This window comes from Drosophila ficusphila, unplaced genomic scaffold (assembly GCF_018152265.1).
Source record: "Drosophila ficusphila isolate 14025-0441.05 unplaced genomic scaffold, ASM1815226v1 contig_712, whole genome shotgun sequence".
In the NCBI taxonomy this organism is placed as follows: domain Eukaryota; kingdom Metazoa; phylum Arthropoda; class Insecta; order Diptera; family Drosophilidae; genus Drosophila; species Drosophila ficusphila.
In genome coordinates this window covers 305,102-327,991 of record NW_025064651.1, presented here as the reverse complement: position 1 = coordinate 327,991, position 22,890 = coordinate 305,102, and the positions used below count along the sequence as shown (strand labels likewise).

The 22,890-nt window shown below is 45.2% G+C and overlaps 1 protein-coding gene across 1 annotated transcript in view; it reads left to right on the top strand.

Annotated features, from left to right (window-relative positions):
* Positions 1-10,663: 10,663 nt before the first annotated feature.
* The window catches only part of LOC108090055 (homeotic protein female sterile), a 28,847-nt gene continuing 16,620 nt past the window's right edge, over positions 10,664-22,890 (top strand). The window contains 1 exon segment of the mRNA XM_043208814.1: positions 10,664-11,279. Coding sequence (XP_043064749.1) covers positions 11,241-11,279 — 39 coding nt within the window. The 5' untranslated portion in view covers positions 10,664-11,240.

The following is a 22,890-nucleotide window of genomic DNA, read 5'->3' as shown; positions in this document are numbered from 1 at the left end:
GGACAATTTAATGGCCTAGGGTTATTTGGGAATAGGTTGAAAACAAAGCGCTGGTCAAACACTGCAACTGGGCAACAAAAAGGGGGTCGCAATCGGGGGAACCAAAAACTAGGCACCCAGCGCAACGAAATATCCCCAACCAAAAGCGAAACGAACTGAAAAAATAACGAAGAGAAAATACGGGAAGGGGAGAAGTATATAGTACGCTGCAGCACAAAGAGCAAATGGTAAAAATTAATGCAACACGGGGAATGGTAACCGGTGGTGGGGTTCTTTGGCCAGAAGCCAGAACCTAGAACCCAGAACCCAGAAGCCAAGGTACAGACACGAGGGGAATTGATAGGGACGAGTTGCCCGTAGCACCGTTTCGCTTTCCCTGCTCCCTAATAACGGGGATCGTCCCTTTCGAAAAAACCCCTTTTCTTCCACCACCCACACCACCGAGTGGTGCAACCTCCACTCTGACTTATGTCAATGGGAATCCTGCGAGGCAGAACTGTGGAAGTCTCGTGTAGCCCAGTTAAATAACACAATTAAAACTTTGTGAACTTGTAACACAAAGCTGTAATCGCAACACACCTAACGGAAGTCAATCACTTGTAGCATTCTTGCTTAAACATAATTTTTTATAGCCTTTTAACAAGCTCCATTAAAAAAGGTTTTAGTTCTAATGTTAATAAATATCTCAGCAAGCCTATTTGCGGAGAGCACTATGCATAAATAAGATTAATTTAAAGGAATTAATGAGTGTATTAAAGGTCTAAAAATTCCCCGTCCCTTTATTTGCTTATATTTTTTACTTGGGAACTTTTTTGTTATAAGCTGCTTTGCAATATTAATTATTGAATCGTAAACCTAAAGCATTATTTTTATTTGAGAGTGATGGGGACTTAAACACCAACTGTCCCCACGGTGCCAACACGGTGAACGCCCGCCCACAAACATCCAATGTGCCCCCACTTCTAAGCAACCCCTCGACCACCCACCCTCTTATGACGATTATTTTTATACCATTTATACCCCAGCCCCGAAAACTTTTCCTCCTGCCGAAATTTCAGCGAGTGCTTTCGCCCTTTCTCCGTCGCTTTTCCATTCCACTCGACCCTCGGAACATTTTCCGAGCTTAGCGCAATGGAAAAGGATTTTTGGTCTTTTATTGCACGTCAGACTTTTTGGACCGCTCGCAGGACTTCTTCTGCTGTCCGGGTGTGCGGACTCCAATGCTCGGCTCACTCATTCCCCCATCGTCCTTTTTGCCATTATGCTGCAGAAGCAAGAAAAAATTTTACGTTTATTGCTTGCGCCAATGAGCTGGTTCTCCTTTGCCGCCATCCTTTTGGCCCACACCTCGTCCATTTCCACTTCCAATTGAGCTTAGTCCTTTCGCCTTAGCGTTTGGGGCGCCAAGTTCGCTTCTTTCGTCTCTGGCGCGACCATGGCGATATCCTCAGACCTCCATTTCCGTTCATCCCCAACCCTCCACCCCCCTCCAAAACCAATCCTTCTGGGTAGCCTCCCCTCCCCCTCCCCCTCCCCAAACTCCGCATTGCTCCTCGATTCCTGTAGCGACTGCTTTTGGGGTTTTTCTTTGGCTGCCTTTTCGTCCTCTGGCTGGGAACCGCCATCTTGTTGTTTTGCTGAAATGCGAAGGACATTTGATGTAATGATGCCTGGAGGCAGCCACCACTGTGTCTATATGTGTGCTAGGGTGTATGTGTGTGTGTGTGTGTTTGAGGGATCAGCTCGGTGAGGTCCTGCGTCCTTTTCTGCAGGAGCACCCCCGAGTCGCCAGCTCGCTTTGTTTGAGTTCACTTAAGTTCAACGCTTTGGGTCCAGGTCCTCAGTTCCTTCGGTTTCTCGGTGTTCCCCTCCGCCCACCTAAAACCCACTCTATTGCAAAGTTCTGCTGCGTGCTGCTTCTGCTGCTTTCATTATCCTTTTGGCGTATCCGTGCCCTGATTCATGTGGGCGTCTTGAGAAGCCGTCGCCAAGGCGCAGGGAAAAAAAGGTCACAGGACGCGGGGGCTTGGGCAAAAGGAAAGCAGAAGAAAGCCAAGAAGGTGGCGGGATGTGGGGGTGGGCAAAAAGGACAGGAAGGACGCAGAGCGTGGGTGGGGGAAAAAAATAAGATGAATTACTTCTTTTGGCCGCAGCGCCAATGACCAAACTGAATCTGGCAAACACCCCGCACCTTGGATGCCAGAATCCGCTCTCCTAAACCTAAAAACAGGACGACCAGCAGACCCTGGCTGGTCATCAATTTTCGTTCTGGCCGCAGGATGAAGAGCAAGAAGGCGAAGATGAAGAGGAAGAAGAGGAGGAGGGCAGGAGAAGCATTCCAAGAAAGCTGTCCGCTTAGTTTTTCGAACACTCAGCGCGGGAAGGGATTTGGTGGGTCGGCAGCCAGAAAAAAAAGGAAAGGAAAAAGGGCAGGAGGGTCAGAGTCCTAGGCAACCAATGTCCAGCATTCAGTGTTCGGTGTTCAGTGTTCGCTGCTCGGTGCTCGGTGTTCAGTGTCCAGTGTGCATCAGCAGCAACGCTCTGAGATTAGATTTGATGGGTTTTAGGGTGCCCCAGCGCATGTGTCCCATCCGGGCTCATCCTGCTCAGTGGCCCCGTGTTCCCCTGTCCCAATTCCAATCCTAATCCCGGTCCCGGTCCCTTTTTCCAAACCCTCTTCTTTTACCACTCTCCAAATTTCCGTCGCATCTCCTTGACTGGCTGCGAGATTTTCGAGGGATATGTCTTACGCCATTATATGCTCAGCTTTTTTTTTTTTTTTTTTTTGTTCCGTTGCCCTTGCCGTTGGCATTGGGCACGCAATTTATACTTGTATTTCATTTTGGTCGCATTTTGTTGATTCTGTTGGTTGGAGTCTCAATACGTGGGAATATCGGGGGGAATAGGTGTAGGTTTGCGATGGAAAAACACGAAAGAGTCTTGATTTTTTCAAATATAAATCATATCCAAAAAAAAGTTTGACCGAATGGAAATCATTATTTGTTCCTAAATTTTGTATTTAAAAGTGACGGTATTAGTAAACATTTAGCTAAATAACTATATTGTTAATAATATAAAGAAATAATACAGTGGACGAACTTAACAAAAGTTTTGAAAGCATTTATTGCTTTCAGGTACAAATGTTTTTCGTTTCATTCTATTTTAGTTTTACCTATTATTGAAACAATTATGGATTTATTTAATTTCGTTGAGCACCATCGAAACATGTGTACCGAAGGCACCGGACTTAAATATTAATTTGTAATTTTCAGCACGGGGTGGGTGAGTTTGCCATTTGCCGAAGTGTTTCTGTCTAATGTGCATGAATAAGCATCCAATGATTTGACGAAATTTGGGCAGATCTTTTTTACTGCTCAGCGCCAGTTGCAAATTTAATGCTGCCCCCATAATATACAGAAAATACTTTGCACAATCAATGGCCGACCAATCAAAAGTTGAACGCAATTAGTCTAAATGCTTTTTGCAGGGAGAGGCCTGCTTAAGAGTGGAGCTTTAATAAACATATATTAAAATTTTAGTTATTTATGTAAATCTCAAGCGGGTTGACAAAGCAAGGCAAAACTCAACTCTCGAAATATATTCTCCATATTATGTACTGGAGATATCTCAAGAAAGTCCCCTGCCCCGGCAAGTCCTTTCGGAAAATTAAATGGCAGGCACATAGGCCCGTCGCCCGAACCTTTTGCAATTATTCACATATTTGAACAAAATTTTAAGAAAATGCAGCAGCAACAAATTTTCCAATCCCAAAAAGACGTTGCAATGCCAGGCCATCCGTTCGTTGGTGGAAGCGAGAAGGTAAGCCGTCCTGTGCGAGCAGTGCGGCATGCGGCATGTCCTGGCAGGATCTTAAGAAATTGCACAAGAAATTCGAAGATGCAGTTGCAGATGCAATCGTTGTAGTTGTAGTTGTAGTTGTCGTTGCAACACAGCAGCAGCAGCAGCAACAGCAACAGCAAAAGCAACTTGGGGGGTCTCTCAGGGCAACCGTGCGTATGCGTAATGTGTTGGACGGCGCCTAAAACTATGCAAAAGTCGTCCTGTTATTGTGCCAGTGTGGGTGCAGTCTCCCTTTTTTGTGTGTGTGTGTGTGTGTCCATGCGTGTGTGCTAAGGCCGAAGTGAGTTGCCGAAAATGCATTCGAAGAACTCTTTGGGGGCCAATGGGGGTGGCGTTCTGTTTACTTGACATTAAGTGCATGGAAAACTTATTATTGCAGGCTCTGACAAGCACAAAAAGCAACTACAACATGCACGCACTCTACAGCTCACACACACAACCGCACACACTTGCATTTGGGATGTACATAAAAAGATTTGGCTTGCAAGTAGGCCTAAAGATCTGGTTGCCAAGAGGAGTTCCGGCCTTTGGTCTCTCTCGCCTTCTCGCTCTATTTCTCGGCAAACGAGTTTCATTAAATTTTAGACAACTTGGCTTTTTTGTTGTACATAAGTATCGGGAGAATAGGCGTGCATATGGCCATGTATTGGCCGAAAAGGCAAGGCCCAAGAAAACCCACACTCGGGCATCATAAATTTCCAAAGAGTCGGTTTCTTAGTTGGAAAATCACCGAGCATGCTCGGGGTTCGTGGGGCTCGGGGGCGAAATGAATGCACTTTGCAAGGTCGAAGGATGAGCACTTGTGGAGGTGGCACTTGCAATTGTCCGCCCCTCGATATCTTGTCCCCCCAGAATGCGGCCCGTGCAGTCGACGCAGCTGCAACTGCTGATTCTGCTGCTTCGGCTGCTGCTGCTGCTGCTGCTAATGCTGCTGCTTCTGCTTCTGCTGTCGTTGTCCTGTTTCGGGTGCAGAGTCCTGAGTCCTGCGAACTCCCCTGTCGTCTTTAATGCATTATTTTGTGTGGCAACACTCAGCGGTAATAACCTCGAGATAAACCCACACCTGCAACGCTCAGCCAGGTGACGTGTGTAAGATGCGATGAGTGTGCGAAGTTTAAGATGTCGTCCATGTCCTTGTGTTTTCGGCTTTCGGTCTCTGTCTCTTCCACTGGAGATGCGTGTGCATCTTGCCACTGGACTTGATTAAAATTGATTGGAGCAAATAAATGAAATTGGATTTTTTTTTTCCGGCTCACTGATGGCTGGCAATAGTTGCGATTCGCAATGAAATCAACCAAACTGACTTGGTGAAAGATTTATAATTACATTTGGCAAGCAGAGGTGACCAAATCACATTGTGGCTTCCCAGCCTGCTTGTATATGAAAATGTATTTCTAGGGATTGAACTTTGTAATATTATTTTGGTAGGGATTATGATTTTTAATGTTTTTGTGTTCGAAATTATATCCATGAATATTAATATAATATAAAGCCTCAAATATTTCCAATATTCTAGTGGCAAACAAGAGCTTTACAAATCTTATTATTTATTTTTGTTGAACTGAGTTGATTAAAATAACTAGTAATTCGAAGAATTAGAGCTATGATTTATGATGACACATTTGGGTACGGTTTCTGGGATTCCTTAAATATTTCTAAGTTTTTAGAATTTTTAATTATAATAGCTCATAACAGGTAACAGTTCATAATGTAAAATTTGTTCAAATAAATTGGCACTTCCTCATAGCACCGCTTTAATAAATAGTACGTGCGCAACCCATAATTTTAGACCACACCCACATATGGCACTTTAAGCTGATTAACAAAACATTTGTATGCGCGTGCAGTTCATGGTAGCACTGAATATATACCGCACTCAACTGCTTAGCCTACCTCAACAAAATCGGCATCGCTGGAAAGAGCCCACGCAAAACAAGCAACAGACCAGCCAATGGAACGCAAGCGGGCCATCACACCACAATGATAACCATAACCGTGGTCTAAGCTGCACCACAATGCACCACAGTGCCGCCCCCTCAACCTCCTTCACCACTCCACCGCTGCTGCCCCTCTGAAAAACCCTTAACCCCTGTCGCCCCCATCGGACAAAGCCCATTGGCAATTTTTGGTCGAAGCGTCAAAGCAGAAAAAACATCGACGGACACAATAAAAGTTTTGTAGGCGCGTGCATAGAAGGATTGGCAGGATGTGGAATTTTCGGGCAGGAGGTCCTACCTCTCACCCCATGCGATTGACTTTTTTCTATGGCCTCACCGTCAGGATGGCGCAAAATATTTCGATCAGGCGTAAAATGTGCGCAAAATTCAAACAGCATTTTCAGCTGAGCTTTTTTTTGCGTACTCGCCCACTTTCCTCCCGACAAGTTACCCTATTTTTTGTGTGCATGTGTGTGCCTGTATTTTATTATTTATTATGACCGCACAAGCACACACACACACATTGCAGTTTAGTGTTGTAGTTGGCGGACCAAAAAAACATAAACAAAATGCGTTTCGCCCCCATCGCGAACCTTTCCGTTTTTACTCCTGGTCAGGGAAACGGCGAAAAAAAACACTAAAAATAAATTCAAATAAAATTTTTGTTATATACACCATTGAGGTTGTATGTGTGCGGGATGTTGGTGTGTGATGGTGGGGAGTATTTTAGTAAGTGGGGCTGTTGGAGGTTCCGCAGAGGGATGCGATCTTTATTCAACTGAGCCGGCTTACAACGCGACTCTATATAACGATAACAAAAGAGTGTTAGTTTTAATATTAACTAAAGATCAGTTAATATTGACAAAACCCAAAAAATTTTTAAATATTTCACAAGCTTCCTAGGACTTTAAAAGTTCTTAAATAACTTACAATGAATACATTGTGTATAGAAAACAAAAGTGGATCAAAGGTTGGTCAGTAGTTTAAATGGATTATTATTGTATAATACTGCTGCAAATATTCTCCGCAATTATGTACGATCTAAATTCCGGATTCAGCTAACTGCAACATTTCTGGTCAGAGCCATTCCGCTTCAATTCTATTTCCAGGGGGGCTTAAGTGGCAGATTTTTAATTGAATTGGCTGCAGTTGCTGTTGCACTGGCCCTCACCCTTGAAAGTTGACAACGAAACCCCCCTCGGTTTCAGATTTTTTTAGCATATTACTAACCATTTGTTTTTTGCATTAGTTTTTTGTCAGCTGCAGCCGGGACAGAGGGAAAAAATAGGCGAACAAACAAATCATTTGACATTTTATACATATTCCATTATATATCCGCGGATGCATATATGCATGCACATATAGGACCTATAGACCCCCTATAACGCCCCCTCAATAGAAAAATAGAGGCGACTGCGCATTTCACATTTTACGCTGGTTTTATTTTTTATGCAGAGCTGCGCATTTTTGCAATTTATATAAATATTTTATATATTATTTATTTTACACATAGCATATTTTTTTAGCTGATTCGAATTTTTTTGCCATTTGGCGCTTTCATTTTGTGCGCTATATAAATATTTCATTAATTCAACTTTTTCTATTTTCTGTTCTCAATTTTTTTCTCGTACGATTTTATTATTATTTTATGCATTTTTGATGAAATAGTTTTTGGATTTTCTGCAACTAATTTTATGGCAATTCTTTCGCTCTTATTTTTTATTCAGCAGGACAGCGTGAGGGGGATCCACGAGCAGAGGTAAAATCGCTTGAATTTATGCGGCAGCCAGTAGCTGGCAGTTTTAAAAGATTTACGGCATTTACGAAGCGATTCTGCCCATAGGTTTATTATTTAATAAATGCGTTTTGATTTGCCTGCCTTCCCTTCTGCAGAAAAACAATTAAAGGCGGGGTAAACGGTGCGATGAAGGTTTGAGGGAGGGGAAGAACATCAGTTACCTTTTCACTCTATTCAGTTATCATATTGCTCGACCAATTTCCATCAAATTTATTGTCATTTCATATAATTCAAGGCGAACTTAATTTATTTCATATTTTGGTTTGCACTAATAGACAAATAACAAGAAGCGACCAGAATCTAATTTATTTTATGAATATGGAACAGTTTCCATGGCTTTTTACTCATGTTTCCATAATTCTTATTTTCTTATTAGTTTCAAAATATATCCTTGATTTTTATTCCACCTAATAAAAAATATGCCATTCAAGTTTGCTAGAGAGTGTTGAACTTTTTGCTAATTAATTTTTATTTGACTTTAATAACTTCCTTTTTGAGACTTGTCTTGAAGTGTTCGCCATTGACTTCCTAACCAAGTTCGTGGCATGACTTTGGCGAGTCCAAGCATTTCATTAACTCAATTATACACCACCAGCCCACTAGACTACCGATGAGATAAACACATAGATATGAATGTTAATGAGCATACCAACAAACAAAGAGACAATGGAGTATCATCATATTTAACCTATTTACCCAGACGGCGTCTTCACCACCAGCAAGTGAGCGAGCTTTAATTATGCATAATCTAAATGGTCAGTTTATGTTAACACTTTGATTTTCCTAAATTATTAGTACGCAGGATAAATAGGAAGTGGGGGATGGATCGGGTCGTTAAGTCTATAATTAGTCCTTTGTTAAAAATTAAAAGCGAAATTGTTTTCTCTTCGAAAGTGTTGGGAAACAAATACAAATACAACTATCTTACCATTTTGTAAGCGGTTTATAAGTGATTGCTTCAAGGTAATGTTGCTTGAAACGTGTTAAATTAAGCGAGACGCAACCACCACAATGGCCATAATAATTGTAATAATCATTAGTAATTACGTAGAAGGACATGATGTGGTGGATAGGTCGTGGTCTAAAATCATGAAGGATAACGATGAAAACGAAATGACACTAAGGAATGTCCGTTTACTCATCAATAATTGCATCAGTTTACATATTGCTCGTTAAGAATGGCATTTTAATGTCATAATTTTTTTGAGATGTTCTATTAAATAAAATTGGTCCAAAAAAATTATTATAAATGCAATCAGCTAAATTACTTCTCGAGAAACAAAACGTATATTTTATTTAATAAATCTTCACTTTGACTTAATGATAGCATCTATTTAATCAAACCCTTTTTGATTCCCTTTTCCAGAATTTTTATTTTCTTTCCGCTGTTTCTAATTCGCTTTGGTGTCCATCAAAAATCGAAAAACAAATTTGGATGAAATCAAAACCACAACAGTAGTGGCCGTCCCCCTGCGTTGCCTTTGTTTTGCCCCCGGGTAGTAACTGCTCGAGAAATAAGTCAAGTTTTATGATCGTCCCATGGAAACCCTCGAAAAAGCATTGAAATAGCGACGGCAATGACGCCGAAGCACACTGGCAACGGATCTCTCTTCCTGTTCGAATAAACTCCCTATAAAGACCCCTGCCACCCCTCCCTTCCACCCCACCTCCCCCCGCAAAACCCCTGCCGCAAGGTGGCCATCGCTCTTGACCCTTTTTACACTCAACCCACGAAAAACGAAAACAGTCCCCCGTTGCTTTTTTCTCCTTTATTCTTTTCGAAAACTTTACGCTGTCCATGGTCACCCAACCAAACTCCACCCAACCACCACCCCCTGAAAGCCTCCCACCCACACCTCCTTCACCGTTCTGGCAGACAAGCGACAACAACGTTGTCCACTTTCGCAACACCCCAACTACCCCCCGCCCCCGCTCCCTTCGAAAAGAGAGCGAGACGGCAAGCGAGCGACAGGCAAAGGACCAAAGAGGCAGAGAGAGAGGGGGAGACCATTTCGGAATTCATGCTGTCCATGCCAACAGCAACAACGTAGCCGGCTCATATATTTTTCTCATTTATTTTTCCCGGACAAACCCAACCAACCACCCACCCACTCCCCCCAATATTTTTTGTGCGTTTTTCATATCCGAAACGCCGACAACCACCCATCACCCAAACTCGGAACGCAAACCCAAACTCAAGCCTGAACTCAAACCGAAAACCCACAGCCCTTTCGATTTGGCTTTCCCTTTCCCACCCCTGGCGGCGATCCAGCCGGCCTTTTTCATTTTTTTTTCTTTTTTGTTGCGCCATGCCGGCGAAAGACAACAAAAGCAACAGCCATGCCAAACACCCAACACCCCGTCGCCCCTCCACTCTCGAACCAGCGTACACTTGGCGAAAAAAAGGGAAAAACAAAAATAATTGCCGCCTCACTCTCTCGTGTTTTCCCACACTCCCACTTTCAAACACCCATCCCATTCACAAAACCGTCGGCACTCAGCTGTTTGTCAACTCATCTGCCGCGCCGCCATCCGGCTGATTTCGCCCACCGCCCGGCGACCTCCTCCTCCTCCTCTCGCCACCGCCCACTCGCTCTCTCGAAGGCCCCCCTCCATCCACCCCCCTCCTCCATCGACGTCCATGGACAGCGTGGTTCGTTGACGTCGAGCGTCGCGTTATCGGCGTTTCTCTGTTTTTGTACTCATATCCCTCTGCTCTCTCGATGGATTGAAGGAGGGGAAGGGGAAAGGGGGTGATGAAACAGAGGCGCCGCTCGCAGGATGAGGAGGGGGGAGAAGGGGGTGTGCTAGTATATCCAGAGGGGGCGGGGGGCGCCGTCGTGTTGCACACTTTTCGGCATTTCGCCTGCACACGCACTTTCCGCTTTTGGCGGCGTCCCACATTCAACATTCGTCCTTGCTGCGCAGGCGCTGCCACCTAAGGTCCTCTCACTCTCGCCTCTCTCTTGAGCACTGCCAACGTCGACGCAGGACTCGCTGGCTGGCGGCACAGGACTCGGCTCAAAACCCACTTGGCCATCTCTGTTTTGGTCAGTCAGCAGTTGGCTTTCGTCGTGTTTGGTTCGCCATCTGGAGGCAGCGCTCTCTCAGCTTTCATTTCGAAACCAAAACAAACCTAAACGAATATTCCCAAAAAAAAAAACACAATCGAATATATAGAAATTGCGAGGAAAAAATATCACCCCGAAAAAATCCCGTATTGAATGTGTGCCAAATCGCGTCCGCAACTGGGTTATCAAAACTCAAAAACAGTGCTCGAATTTCCCCAGTGAACTGTGTGAGCTGCTTAGAAGAGGATAGGAAAGAAAAAAACCCGCCAAAAATTCTGACAAGTGCCAAAACGTTGCAAGTGATACGTTACAACTGTGTTCAGTGCTAAAGAAACCAACGAGTCGAGTTGCATATTAAGCTGCAACTTTGATATCGTCGCATTTTGGCAGCGCCTGATTCAATTCAATTGTCTGGTCTTCGGGCAAACTCCTCGCTCCTCCACGCAGGCCATCAGAAAAACTGCCAAAATTCCGAAGAATCCGAGGAAAACACCAAAAACATCGACACGTACCGCATCGGCAACCGGTGGCGGTGGGGGAGGTGCTGGCGGAGGCGCCACCACCAGCACGAAAATGGCATCTAAAAGAAAAGCCTCGGTGTTGCTGCACAAGGTGAGTCGGGGTTTTTTCTTTGGAGGGCAAGCACTGCACAAGTCCACAAGTTATTTAGAGAGCAGTTATGGTCAATCATTGGATGTCCTTCCTTTTATCCTTTTTTAACTTTCAACGAACGGCAATTGAACTCTTTCGTTTTGAGTACAGGAAACGGGAGTAATTGAATCTCAAAGTTTCCGCTTTAGGAAGACTTTTTAAGACGACCCTTTTAATTGATATGATAGCGCTATGATAGTACCACTTGAATCAGATTCTTATAATTTTTTTTGGAATAACAAAATAAATTTTATAATTGACATAAACTTCTTTTTTAATTTTTCTAATAATTCTCAACATTTAATTGCCAAAATGAACATTAATTTAGGTTTGGGATAAAATCCTTACAATGTTAAGATTAAGATTAAAAAATCGTTGATCAAAAACTTAAAATCATAATCGTACTAAGCTCGCCGAAATACATAAAATATTAGGCCATATATTAAATGATAATATCAATCCCCATAAATGTCTAGTAATAAAAGTAGTAGACTGATTGATGAAAGGGTATCTGCAAAATAATTGGATAATTGCAGCTTCATGATTCATTCACCTACATGGTTTCGGCATAGCTGCACCTCCAAGAACCAGCCATTAAAAGGGTCCCACCAATCATCGATATAGCTCCTTCAATTCCTGTCACAGAGCTTCAAAGACTTGCCTCCTCCTCGCCAAGTTATATAGACATTCTGAGACCAGCATGAAACCTTTTTCCCTCCTTTTTTTTGCCCGCTTTCAGCAAGTAGTCCAATATGAAATCAATTTGCCCCCAACCCACAAACATGCTCCCATTCCGAGACTCACCGCAGACCAGACACATTTACCCAGCCACAAAATAAACAGTTCGAAAAAAATATATGTATAGGAAGCGTGGAAGGAGCTAAAAAGGAGCGGAAGAAATGTAGACAGTTGCAAAAATATTGCTAATACGCCGCGTAGGCAGCAATCGCAAGCAGCAAGCAGCAAGAAAAAAAAGGAAACCTGCTCATAATGCCTTTTTGGATAAAAAGGCACCTAGATGGGAACATCGAGTCGGCGGGTGGGCGGTGGTGCCCTAATGATATACGGTGGTGTCCTAGTGTAAGTCTCCGCTCACATACGTGTACCTATGCTCCTTGGAACATTACATAGAAGCGCGAATTGCGAGGGCCCCCAGGATGACAAGGAGTAGTAGAGGGGGTGTGAAATGGAGTGTGCGTGTGTGTGTGTGTTCGAATTGGAGGGTAAAAGGTGAGGGGTAACGACATTGGGGTGTCTGGTTGAGCGAGGGGTGCGACTTGAGGGGGGACTAGCCTCCGAAAATGAAACGAAGCACACACACACACCCTCTGTGCCACCCACACACTCACACCACACGCCTTCACCCTAATCCCTCCACCCACCCACAACTTTACCCACCCATCCACCCCCTTCTTCTCACACCAAAAGGGCGCACATTTGCTCTGCACGGTAATTCATCAAATGACGAAGACGCAGTCGAAGGCAACACAAGTGGAAAATGGGTGCGAGGATTGCGGGCTTACTTGGGGCGCCACAAAAGAAGTTGCTTCTTGGGTGAAATCCATCCCCCTCCCCCTCCCGATTCCATTTCCACCTCCCCCTGTTGGAAACCTCCGCCATCTGCAAGACACACGCACACACACACACTCACGTTCGCAGACACACAAAGCGAGTCCGGCGACTGACCAGCCCTCCGGTAAACTTTCTTTGCCTGTGTCCGCGAGTGTGAGTGGGTGTGTGGGCGAGTCGGTGTGTGTGTGTGAGGGGTGAACAAATCCCGATTCCTGCGGATGGGGCATCGTGCCTTCGATACAAGGGTTGTCTAAAGTTGCTCAAGGAAAGTCAGGATGTTCGATTGAATAGAAAAGATTTAGCCAATATGATAATACTCATAATCAAGTCTGGGACGTAATAAATTTCTAATTTAAATTTGTTTGGGATCTACAGTAATATAAATTTATGGGTTTGCTAGTTCGGAACTGAGAAATATTTTTGAAACTAATAAGAGTAATCTTAACAGGAATCAGCTCCTTAAAAAATGATTATTCAAAAAACTTTAATTTAATAAGATGAACTTCCATCGACTAATGTTTTCTAACCAAGAATCACCAATAATCATTTTGTTAGATTATTCCATAAAAAGGAGAGAAGAAGTGATCTAGTAAAAATAAATAATGTGTAAGCCCTATAATTTATCGGAAACATCTATTATATAATTCCCATTGATCTGTAAAAAGAGTTATTAGATAACTTGTAGTGGTTATTCTCCTTCTTCTTAAAAACTTTCCCAAATTGTAATTACTGCAAAAAAAAAACTTGTCAAAGGGCATCCAGCTGTCACCTAATTCCAACCGATTCCCGCATTTCTTGCTTGTTTATTGGGCGATCCGATCCCTTTTCCCCGATGGGTTCCGCCGGTGCCCCAAGCCGGCGGTGAAAGCAACAAAAGCATTGACTTTTGTACATAGCCAACGACATTTGTACATAAATAGTTGAGTCGCCGTGTGTGTGTGCGTGTGTGTTTGTCAAAGGAAACCCCCTCCACGGCCACCCACTCCAAGCGGGGGAACATCAACCCTTTGTGGGTGGGTGGGTCAAGATTTGCGCCTAAGCGCACATAAGCCGCCGCAGGACAGCGTGTGTGTGTCCAAAGGAATATAGCGTCTTTGTGTTTAATTTGAGTCTCAAAATTTTCCGGGAGGTTGTGGGGCTTGGAAAAGTTAAAGACTTTGTGGAAAAGTTTGAAGATACCGGCTACACTCGGCTCTGCCAAAGGCACAACTTGTTATGCTGCTCAGCTGTAATCAAACATGATTTGGTACAGCCAAAAACGGGAGTCAGTCATCAGCCCGTCATCGAACTTTTTGCATCGAATGGGGTTGGGGTTCCATTGGAGTCGAAGTCTGCTTCCTGCGTGCTGGTCCTGCGTCCTTCATCCTGATTCTGATCCTGATCCTGGTGACGGTGGTGGTGCTGCTGCTGGTGCTCTGCCACCGTTACACATCTCAGCATTAGTGTCGCAGGCAGACAACGTGCCAAGCGAATCGAAGCAGACGCCGCAGAACGATGGGTGCGAGATTTGGGGGAGATTCTCCAGGAAAACCAGTCAATGTCATCAACAACAGTCTGGGGAACTGCGATGGGTCCTGGGCTGCTGTGCTCTGCTGTAGAGAAGAACCTGCAAAAAGGACCAAGAAACGGAGGAAGGAGCGGCAGAGATGGAGAAGCATCTTTTAAGACGTCTTTCGACTGTCTTGACTGGTTCTGGGTCTCCACCTCGGTTAGATGTTACGGAAAATTGCTTACGGTTTTTTGAGCACACAGTCACACACTCATCGTACACACACACATGAATGGAGAACGGATAAGATTGGAGGGGGGAGGAGTTGTGTGGGAGCGGGGGAGGGGTATGTGATATGCCATCATACAAACAGACAAGTTAGACAGCCCAAGACCCTCATCTGCTCAGCCATGGCTCCAAAATAGAAATAGATGACAAGAACACCAAAGACGACAAGGCAAGGGACACTGGGTGGTTGGGATAGTGGGTGGTGGTGGTGGTGGGGGTAGGGGAGATGCTGGAGGTGGGGACGGAGTGCCAATGGCTGGGGAGTGGGACTCGATTGCGACAACGACTTTGGCTAAGGGCAACGACGAGATAGACGGCTAACATTGGTTCCAGGGATAAAGCACTGAGAACTAAAGCGAAAGAAACCAAGAAGCCATTCATTTTTGGCTCTTCAAGAATCGATAACTGAGTAAAACTGAGGTGTATTATTTAAAATATTTTCCAATACTCATAATGAATAACAAATCAATCTTTGTTTATTTAATATTAATTTATTCTAATACCAGTCAAACTAGATAGATTGATAGAAACTGTTGCTACTTCAAGCTGAAATTTTTTATAGTGATTATGGCACACATAAAAATAAACGTAAAGGTATTGCCACACATCAATACTCATCGGATATTGAACCAGCCAATAGCCATATTTCTCTCAGTGGCACCTCCACACCCATAAAAGTATGAACCATCAGCTTTGGACCACCTTGAAGCCCGCTCCTTTTGCACAGTAAGCCCAAATAGAAAAAAAACCGAATTTGCCACCCACCCGAAGCAAAACAGACAAGCCAAGGCAACCTTTACACCCACACACCACCGCCACACCGCCACACCACCACTCCCCAACCCACACACACAAAGGCAGAAAACCTAGGACTCGTCGCACAAGCAATCTGCCAACTCAACTCCATCTTGGCCAAAAAAGAGGAGCGGCAAGGAGGAAGGAGAAGGAAATGAAGAAGGCAACGATGTATTTCAGCTTCAGCCACAATCAAAGTTGCTTCACAGGATGACGGGAGGATGGGTCCTTGCCAGACTTGGCTCATCCCCAGCTGCAGATAGAGATAGAAAGAGACGGAGAAACGAGTGCCACATCCCACTCACACACATAAACAGGGTAGCTACGGCACTCACACACACCGTCACAATGGCACAAAAACAATGCCAAAAGTTTCTACACAAGCGACCTCACCTTCATTCCTAGCTGGCTCTCAATGTTGCCAAGCCAAAGACTTTGCCTTGGCATGCATGAACCCCCCACCCTTGCGTTGATGCCCCGAACCCTTCGACTTTTCCCTTATTTCTGCCCCAAATTGTACGCTACACTTTTCGTAGGCACAAAACCCCCAAAGAACCCAACCCTCGCCTTCCATTCCATTCACTCATGTGTGAGTGTGTGTGTGTGAGTGTGTGAGCGTGTGTGCTTGCGTCTTCGACTTTGGCTTAGTATTTTTGGTTAATTTTCTTGCAGTTTTAGGTTACGTTTTTGGCTTTTACCACTGATGCCAGCTACCTTCCTCCTTCCCCCTCTGGAGTTCCACCCCTCGGGCCTTTCACTTGTGAAAGACGTTTGCTTAAAAGCCACCACACACACACATGCACACACACATCTCTGCTTTCACCCCCTCCACTCGTGTTTAGTTAGTTTGTGATGGTTTTTAGTGCGGGGTCTCGAGAAACGAGGCATCTTAAAGGGGTGCCGGCACCCATACACATACAAAACCAGGAGTAAACCCATTCCCCTCGGATCCTGTCGCCGCCAGGCAGCATTCGAATGGAACCCACGTCATGTTGCTGCCGAGTCCTGAGTCCTGTTCCGATCCCGCTGCAAAAAAAGAGTCCCTGATTCCTGCAGCACCGGCTTACCCTTCATTATTTTCCATTTTGCCAACGCTTTTCCCCGATGCCATGGCTGCTGCTGCTGATGAGCTAAGCCAAGCCAGCATCTGCAAATTTTTCTGCTCTCTTTCGCTCCGTCTTTGTGCGCTGGGTTTCATCAGCAACATTTTACATTTATTACTTGGGACACAAAACCCCCACCATCACAGTCCCCCATTTCCCCACCGACTGCTTGGTAACACACCCATTCTGCGGGGTTTTTGGCTTAATGAAAACGAGGGTGGACCCACCGAGCTTGGTTCCTTGGTCCGGCAATGGCCTCACGATTGATGTTCAGATGGAACACACACAAACCCACTCGCACGCAACACACACATTGAAAGAGCCGAAGGACCCCGCCCACCGCCTGGCAGGCAATAACCTTTGCCCAAGTCCTGGCCAGGACTTCGCCCACTTGAGTGCTCAAAACGCCAACACGAAACGATTCATCTTCGCTTGCTTTCGGGCGACACCCAGCCCAAAGTCCAAAGTCCGCAGCTCAGAGTCCTGGGTCCCGAGTCCCGAGTCCTGGCGTCCTGAGTCCTGAGGAGCCAACCCTCCCCTCGATCCAAAAGCAACCATCTTTCCGCTTAGCCAAAGCGCTCGTCTTCATTGTATTTTCTTTTTACTGACTTGGGCCTTCTATTTTTTGCCTGGCAAGATTTTGGGCTGCCTGCGGGAAGGGCAGTTGGAAGGGGCACACAGAAAAAGATCCGCTCCTTGGCTGTTGGCTCTGGTCCTGTCTCCATTTTCAGTCCCCCAACGTAAAGAGGATATGACGGGGGCAGGGGTGGGGGGAAGGAAAAAAAGGTTTCCGGTTGCGCCAATGTTCCTCACTTCCTTCGGACAGAGATGAAACTCAAACACAAATTAGAGAACTCTGGGGCCGGACTGCTGGGCAAAAGTTTCGAGGCAAAATATATTGGAAAAAAATTTATGCATAGCTCTCCCCCCCCCGACGTAATGAATGAATGAGGAAATGGCAAATGAAGGAAAAACGAAGAAAATGGAAAATATTGTGAAGGAATGCAGGAGCGAGTCGAATTTAAAATGGTCTTTCCATTCCCCCTTTCATTCAAGCGGTGGCTAATCATATCAGGCCCCGTCTAGCCAAGTGAAATAGACAATTAGGCGGGAGTCGTCACACCTACCAACTATCACTCGGCCTACAACGAAGTGGTAGCAAGTGGAACGCAACCCTTTCCCCTCGACCATCTTGATATCACAACTGCTAATGAAATGCGCTGGCAACTTTCTAGCAGGAAAGCCAGAAAGCAGGGGAAAATGGCTTTGGGGCACCGCGCCCCTTGTGCCCCCTTATCGAATTACTCAAGTCCCCCAGTTGGAGCCCAACTAGCGCAAGTCAGCAACATTTCAGCTGCTCAACCGAGAACGCTGTCTTGTACCCTTTCAACGCTCTCGTATCGCACCCCTGCCACTCCCCCTCCGCCCCCCCTCCTTTGGCCACATCCTTCCTACCCTTTGAACGTCCCACACGGACCCGGGCACTCCGAAAAAAAAGAAAATAGAAATAGAAGCGATGGGGGAAGGTCTATCCTACCGGGGCTTTTATGAGAACGTGCGCTTTATTTTCCACTACGAAGACGTCGAAGACGAAGAGCTCTAAGTTGGACACCCCGGTCGACAATCTACGGACGGGGGAGTCCTTCAAACACCACTGTCCTGCACAGTGGATGAATTTTGGGTGGAATAAATTAAATGAATTATTTTTTCTGATATTATTGATTTTAATGTTTTATTTAATGTCTTTTCAAATTATCCCAGAATTAAAATCTTTATCATGAAACTGAAAATTTGACTTTTAATTGTCTGAACTTGATACTATAATTGAACTGATTTTTCTTTTATTTCAAGTACAACTATGTGATAACCAGTGGTTTTCATGCTTTTGAAATAATATTAAGGGCTAAGCTTATCCAACCACTGTGTTCTTTTGGCACTGGCTTGGCCTGTCTTTGAAGCTCGATGCTGACGCAGGGTTTTTATTCCGCCGCTCGGCTCTGCTCTTCTTGCTATTCCTTCAACCAGGACTATCTCCAGAGCTCCTGCCAGCGATTCCTTGTCCTGTCCCACACGAATACCAGCGCAATGGGATTACAGACAGACCCGCACACACAGACGGCCAACCTTAGCCTAACCCTTTTGCTTGGCCATCCCCTCCCCCTTTTCCCTCTTCTCCTTCCACTCTCCTTGCCCTTAGCGCTCCCCCTTTCCATTAAAATTCCCCACCCCTGAACCAGCAGGAGGCCACTCCCTTTTGGCTACCCAGGACGTCTGCCGTTTGCTTGCTTTGCCAGCGCGTTTTTTATACAAAAATTTTTTACCCATCTCTCGGTCTTTCGGCCCGGTTCATACTTAACCAATCCCTCCAAACCCTCCCCTTGGTACACCCACCGTTTTCTATGTACAGCAGTTTTCGGGGTGTGGAAATTAAACCCCCCTCTTTTCGAGTCTCTTGGTAGCGGAAGAAGAGACCGACGGCAGACCGAGCGCTCCTTCTCGTCCTGGCTCGTCCTTGCTCATCAGGTTTCTTCGGCCCCAGTAACTGCTCCCCCTCTTCCCCCTCTTCATTCTCCACCAGCTCTACCCACTAAGTTCTAGGCTCGCCACCCCCTCCAACCAAGCCGCCTTCTTCCACGCTTGTCCATTTTAAGTTCAAGCCCTGCCCGTGGCACTCATCCAGCGCCGAGTCCTTCAGCTCCTTTTAGGTTCTCTTGCCCCCAACCATCAGCCATCCGCTTTTGATTCCACCCACCGACACACACAGACACACACACACAAACACACATACAGAGAACCAAGCGAACTGGGTTCCCTGGCCCTCATTTATTTTGTACCCACGCTGGCAGCAAAGTTTGTCTTGCGTTTCGTTTGGGTTTCCATTTTTTAGATTATTCCTTGCCGCTCGCTGTCCAATGTTCCTTCTTCTATTTTTTTCGTTGCCCCCCTCCCACATCCTGTCCACCCCCTCCCTCCGCTTGTCTCACCCCCCTTTTGCCACCCACCAATTTCTCTAGCTGGGACTAACGAGCATGTTACTCCTTCCCTGGCCAACGATTTCTACCCCGGAACCCACTCCGGTTCGCTTTTATTATTATGCTTTGGCGCACATTCCAGCAGGAGGAGGAGGAGGAGGAGAAGGGGGAGGGAATGGGAAATAGGGAGGAAAATGGAAAAGCTGTACCCCTCAGCCAGTTGCGACCCCAGCAAATATCCTTCTCGTTGCCAGGACGACCGGCTTGGACCAGCTTGGTTAGAGAAGCTGAAGGATGGACGCAACGATTGCTCGGGAAAAGTTGCAGTTGTCCGAGTCGCCGGGCTCTGGCCATATAAAATAATAACAACTAACTAAAAATCCGTTCGCTTTAGCTGCAAAATCCTTTTGTTTTCCATGAACCCCTTCCCACCTCCCCTTTCCCCTCTCCACTGAGTGTATAAAAAAAAGGAACCACCCAAAAACTACTGGCGAAAAATAAAAAGGAAATAAAAATAGAAAAAATGTTTGCCCCGCTCGAATTCAATGCAAAACTTTTGCATCGCCGTCGAGCTACCCACATAAATTCCCAGCACCCCCCCGCCTCCCAGGATAGCCCCGCCCCTCTCCTTTTGGCGTCTGACTTTTTTGCGGCACGGGTCGAAAGTTTATCAGCGCGTTTGTCTGCTGCCATCGTACGCCAGTTCCAGTGCCAGCCCCCCAAAAAAGAAATCCCCAACTCGACCGCTTGTTTGTCTTACTTTTGACCTCTATAAGTGAGGAGCAAGCGGTCGGGGAATCGGGTTAAGACGGGGTTCAGCCTGAAAAACAGCCGATAATGACGAATTGGACGGCAGAAGAACAAAGTTCGCAAAACGGATGGGTCTATATAATTATGTGGAAAGGATTAGTTTGGCCATGTTTACCATATTATTCGCGTTGGAATTGTTCTTTCCTGAAACATCTACATTCATGTTATAATAAATTTTAAAAACAAAACAAAATATAAACAAATTTGTTAGTCTTCTATTATCAACTTAAAGATATTTTGTTGAAGCTCTGTAATTGTAATTATATAAAAATTGACTACAATATTTGTAGTTGTTGAGACCGTATTACACATATAATAATAAATTCGTTTGTAGCTTGACATTAAGAAAAGATTTCCTAGAAAGTAGTTCCGATATCTAAAGCCCTAAGCGTAAATATTTATGTTTGCTTTTATCAAAATCTAATGGACCTTTTTAACTAATTTTCAACTGATTTCCCATCTTATCGTTTCAGGTAAGCAAATCAAAAACGCCTGCTTCTTCCGCAAAATAGTATTGGGTTGGTCTGTTGTAAGTACATTTGAAACAACTCCCTTTGTCTGCGCCAGTTTTGATAAGCCCAAAATGGTACCTCCCCGCCCAGAAACCCCAACCGTGATGCAACTTTGCGTTTAGTGCAACAATTGCAGCACAAAATTTAGCAGAAAGGCAGGCGGGCGAACCCATGGCGATGAAATGAAGTTTTCCGAGCCACGCGCAACACAAAATGAAAATGAAAAATGTTCTCGTACCTTAAGCAGCTTAAAATTAATTTACATGGGCCATGGGTGTTTTGCAGGAGGAACGCAGCTTTGCTCTGAAAGTGGAACTGAAACCGAGGGTTTGGGTGCTGAATACAAAAAAAAAAAAATAGGGGGAAAAAAATAGAAAAACTTCAGAGCGCCTGGCATAGAATTATACATTTGCCGGCGGAAGTTGAAAGTGGCAGCCGCGGCACCCGTGCAGTCGGGATGGGGTGCAACTTGCAGTCTAACCCCAAGGCCCCACCCCGGGATATAAACCTTCGAACGCCCCTCCGAATCCCACCTAACCCCACCCTTCAAACCAGCGAGCACTTAATAATACGGTTTATTAGCGACATAAGCACATCCGACGCTGCCGCGTCCGCTGGCAGTGCAGACATTTTAATTGGTAGGCGAGTGCATGGGTAACATAAAAATTATAGTCCTGCGGTGGCAAGTGCGGTGGTGCAGTGGTGCGGTGGTGCAGGTTGCCTTGCCACGACGAGTGGGGGCGTGCCGCACCAAACAGTGACAGACAAGCTGGCAAACTGGCAGCTGCTGTTGGGGAAGGGATAAAGAAAGGGGTACAGAAACAGGGGGTAACAGGAAGGGGGGGGGGAAGGGGGAGGGGGAAGGGGGAGGGGAAGGGGGCAGCCTCCAAGGCTGGGGCAATTGAAAAGTAGGATATACACTTCAATCATTGCCAGCCTTTGTCTCTTGCAAAAGGATCGCCAAGTGGAGCGGCCAAAGAGTGGGGCACGCGGTTATGTGGCGAGGGCGCCGCATTGCCACAAATTAAAAACTGCTGCGTTTTTTAATCAAAGCTGCATTAGGAGGCAGCCGCGAATGGGGTGCCCAACACTGGGCAACACAAGCTCTACACTAAAGCAATACTTTCGGTTAAAAAAACGCACTCGGAATATTTTAATAAATATTTTCCCTTTGCCTTGAATAAACTTCGATATTTGTAAACAGTGCAAATAAATTACCTTTTCATTTATTTCTCTCGCTGACATTTTATGAAAAACTGTTTACGTTATCGCTGCTGTGAAAGTCATTCCTCTCTCAACTTTATGTTAAAAAACAACATAAATGTTTCTGAATTTTTCACAATTTTTGGCACTATAAAAACAAATGGTGTACCCTCAAAAAGTAAGCAATTAAAAACATCAAAAAATTGAATTTACTTGAAAAAGTTTGTTCTTTTATTTTATATACTGTCCATCTACTAAGAGTTAATAATTCAGTTAATTATATATAATTAGCACTTATTAAGTAACATTAATTATTAAAGGGCCTTTAAAAAATTACAAGGCCCTCTTCCATTGTTGGATCCTCTGAAATTATAATCAAGCAGATCTGTCTCCATTTTGTCTTGGTCCCATTTTTCCAAACGGAGGGATTATAATGCAACAAAAATGTTGCAGCAGCTCAACGGTTTTCACTTTGTTTTTCGCCCGTTGCAAGACCCTCGAAACTCGGGAACCCTTTTGCACCGGCTGGCTTGCGATGGAGGCTGAGGAGCCGCAGAAGGAGTGACGGCTGGGGTGGCAGACGTACGAATTTTCCACATCCCTAAATCGCTAATCTGCTACGCATTTTTGCCGTGCCACTCGCGGTGCACCCGCCCCTTCCCCACCCCTTTCCCCTCCCCCTCCCCCACCTCCTCCTCCGGCAACTTTGTAATAATTTCGTCCTCGTCGGGTGCCTTTTTTCCCTTTTTTTTTTTTTTTGCACCCAAGCGCAAATCGGTAACTTTGAGCTGGAAGGTTTTGGGAGGCGGGTCGAGTGGGGTTTTCGGG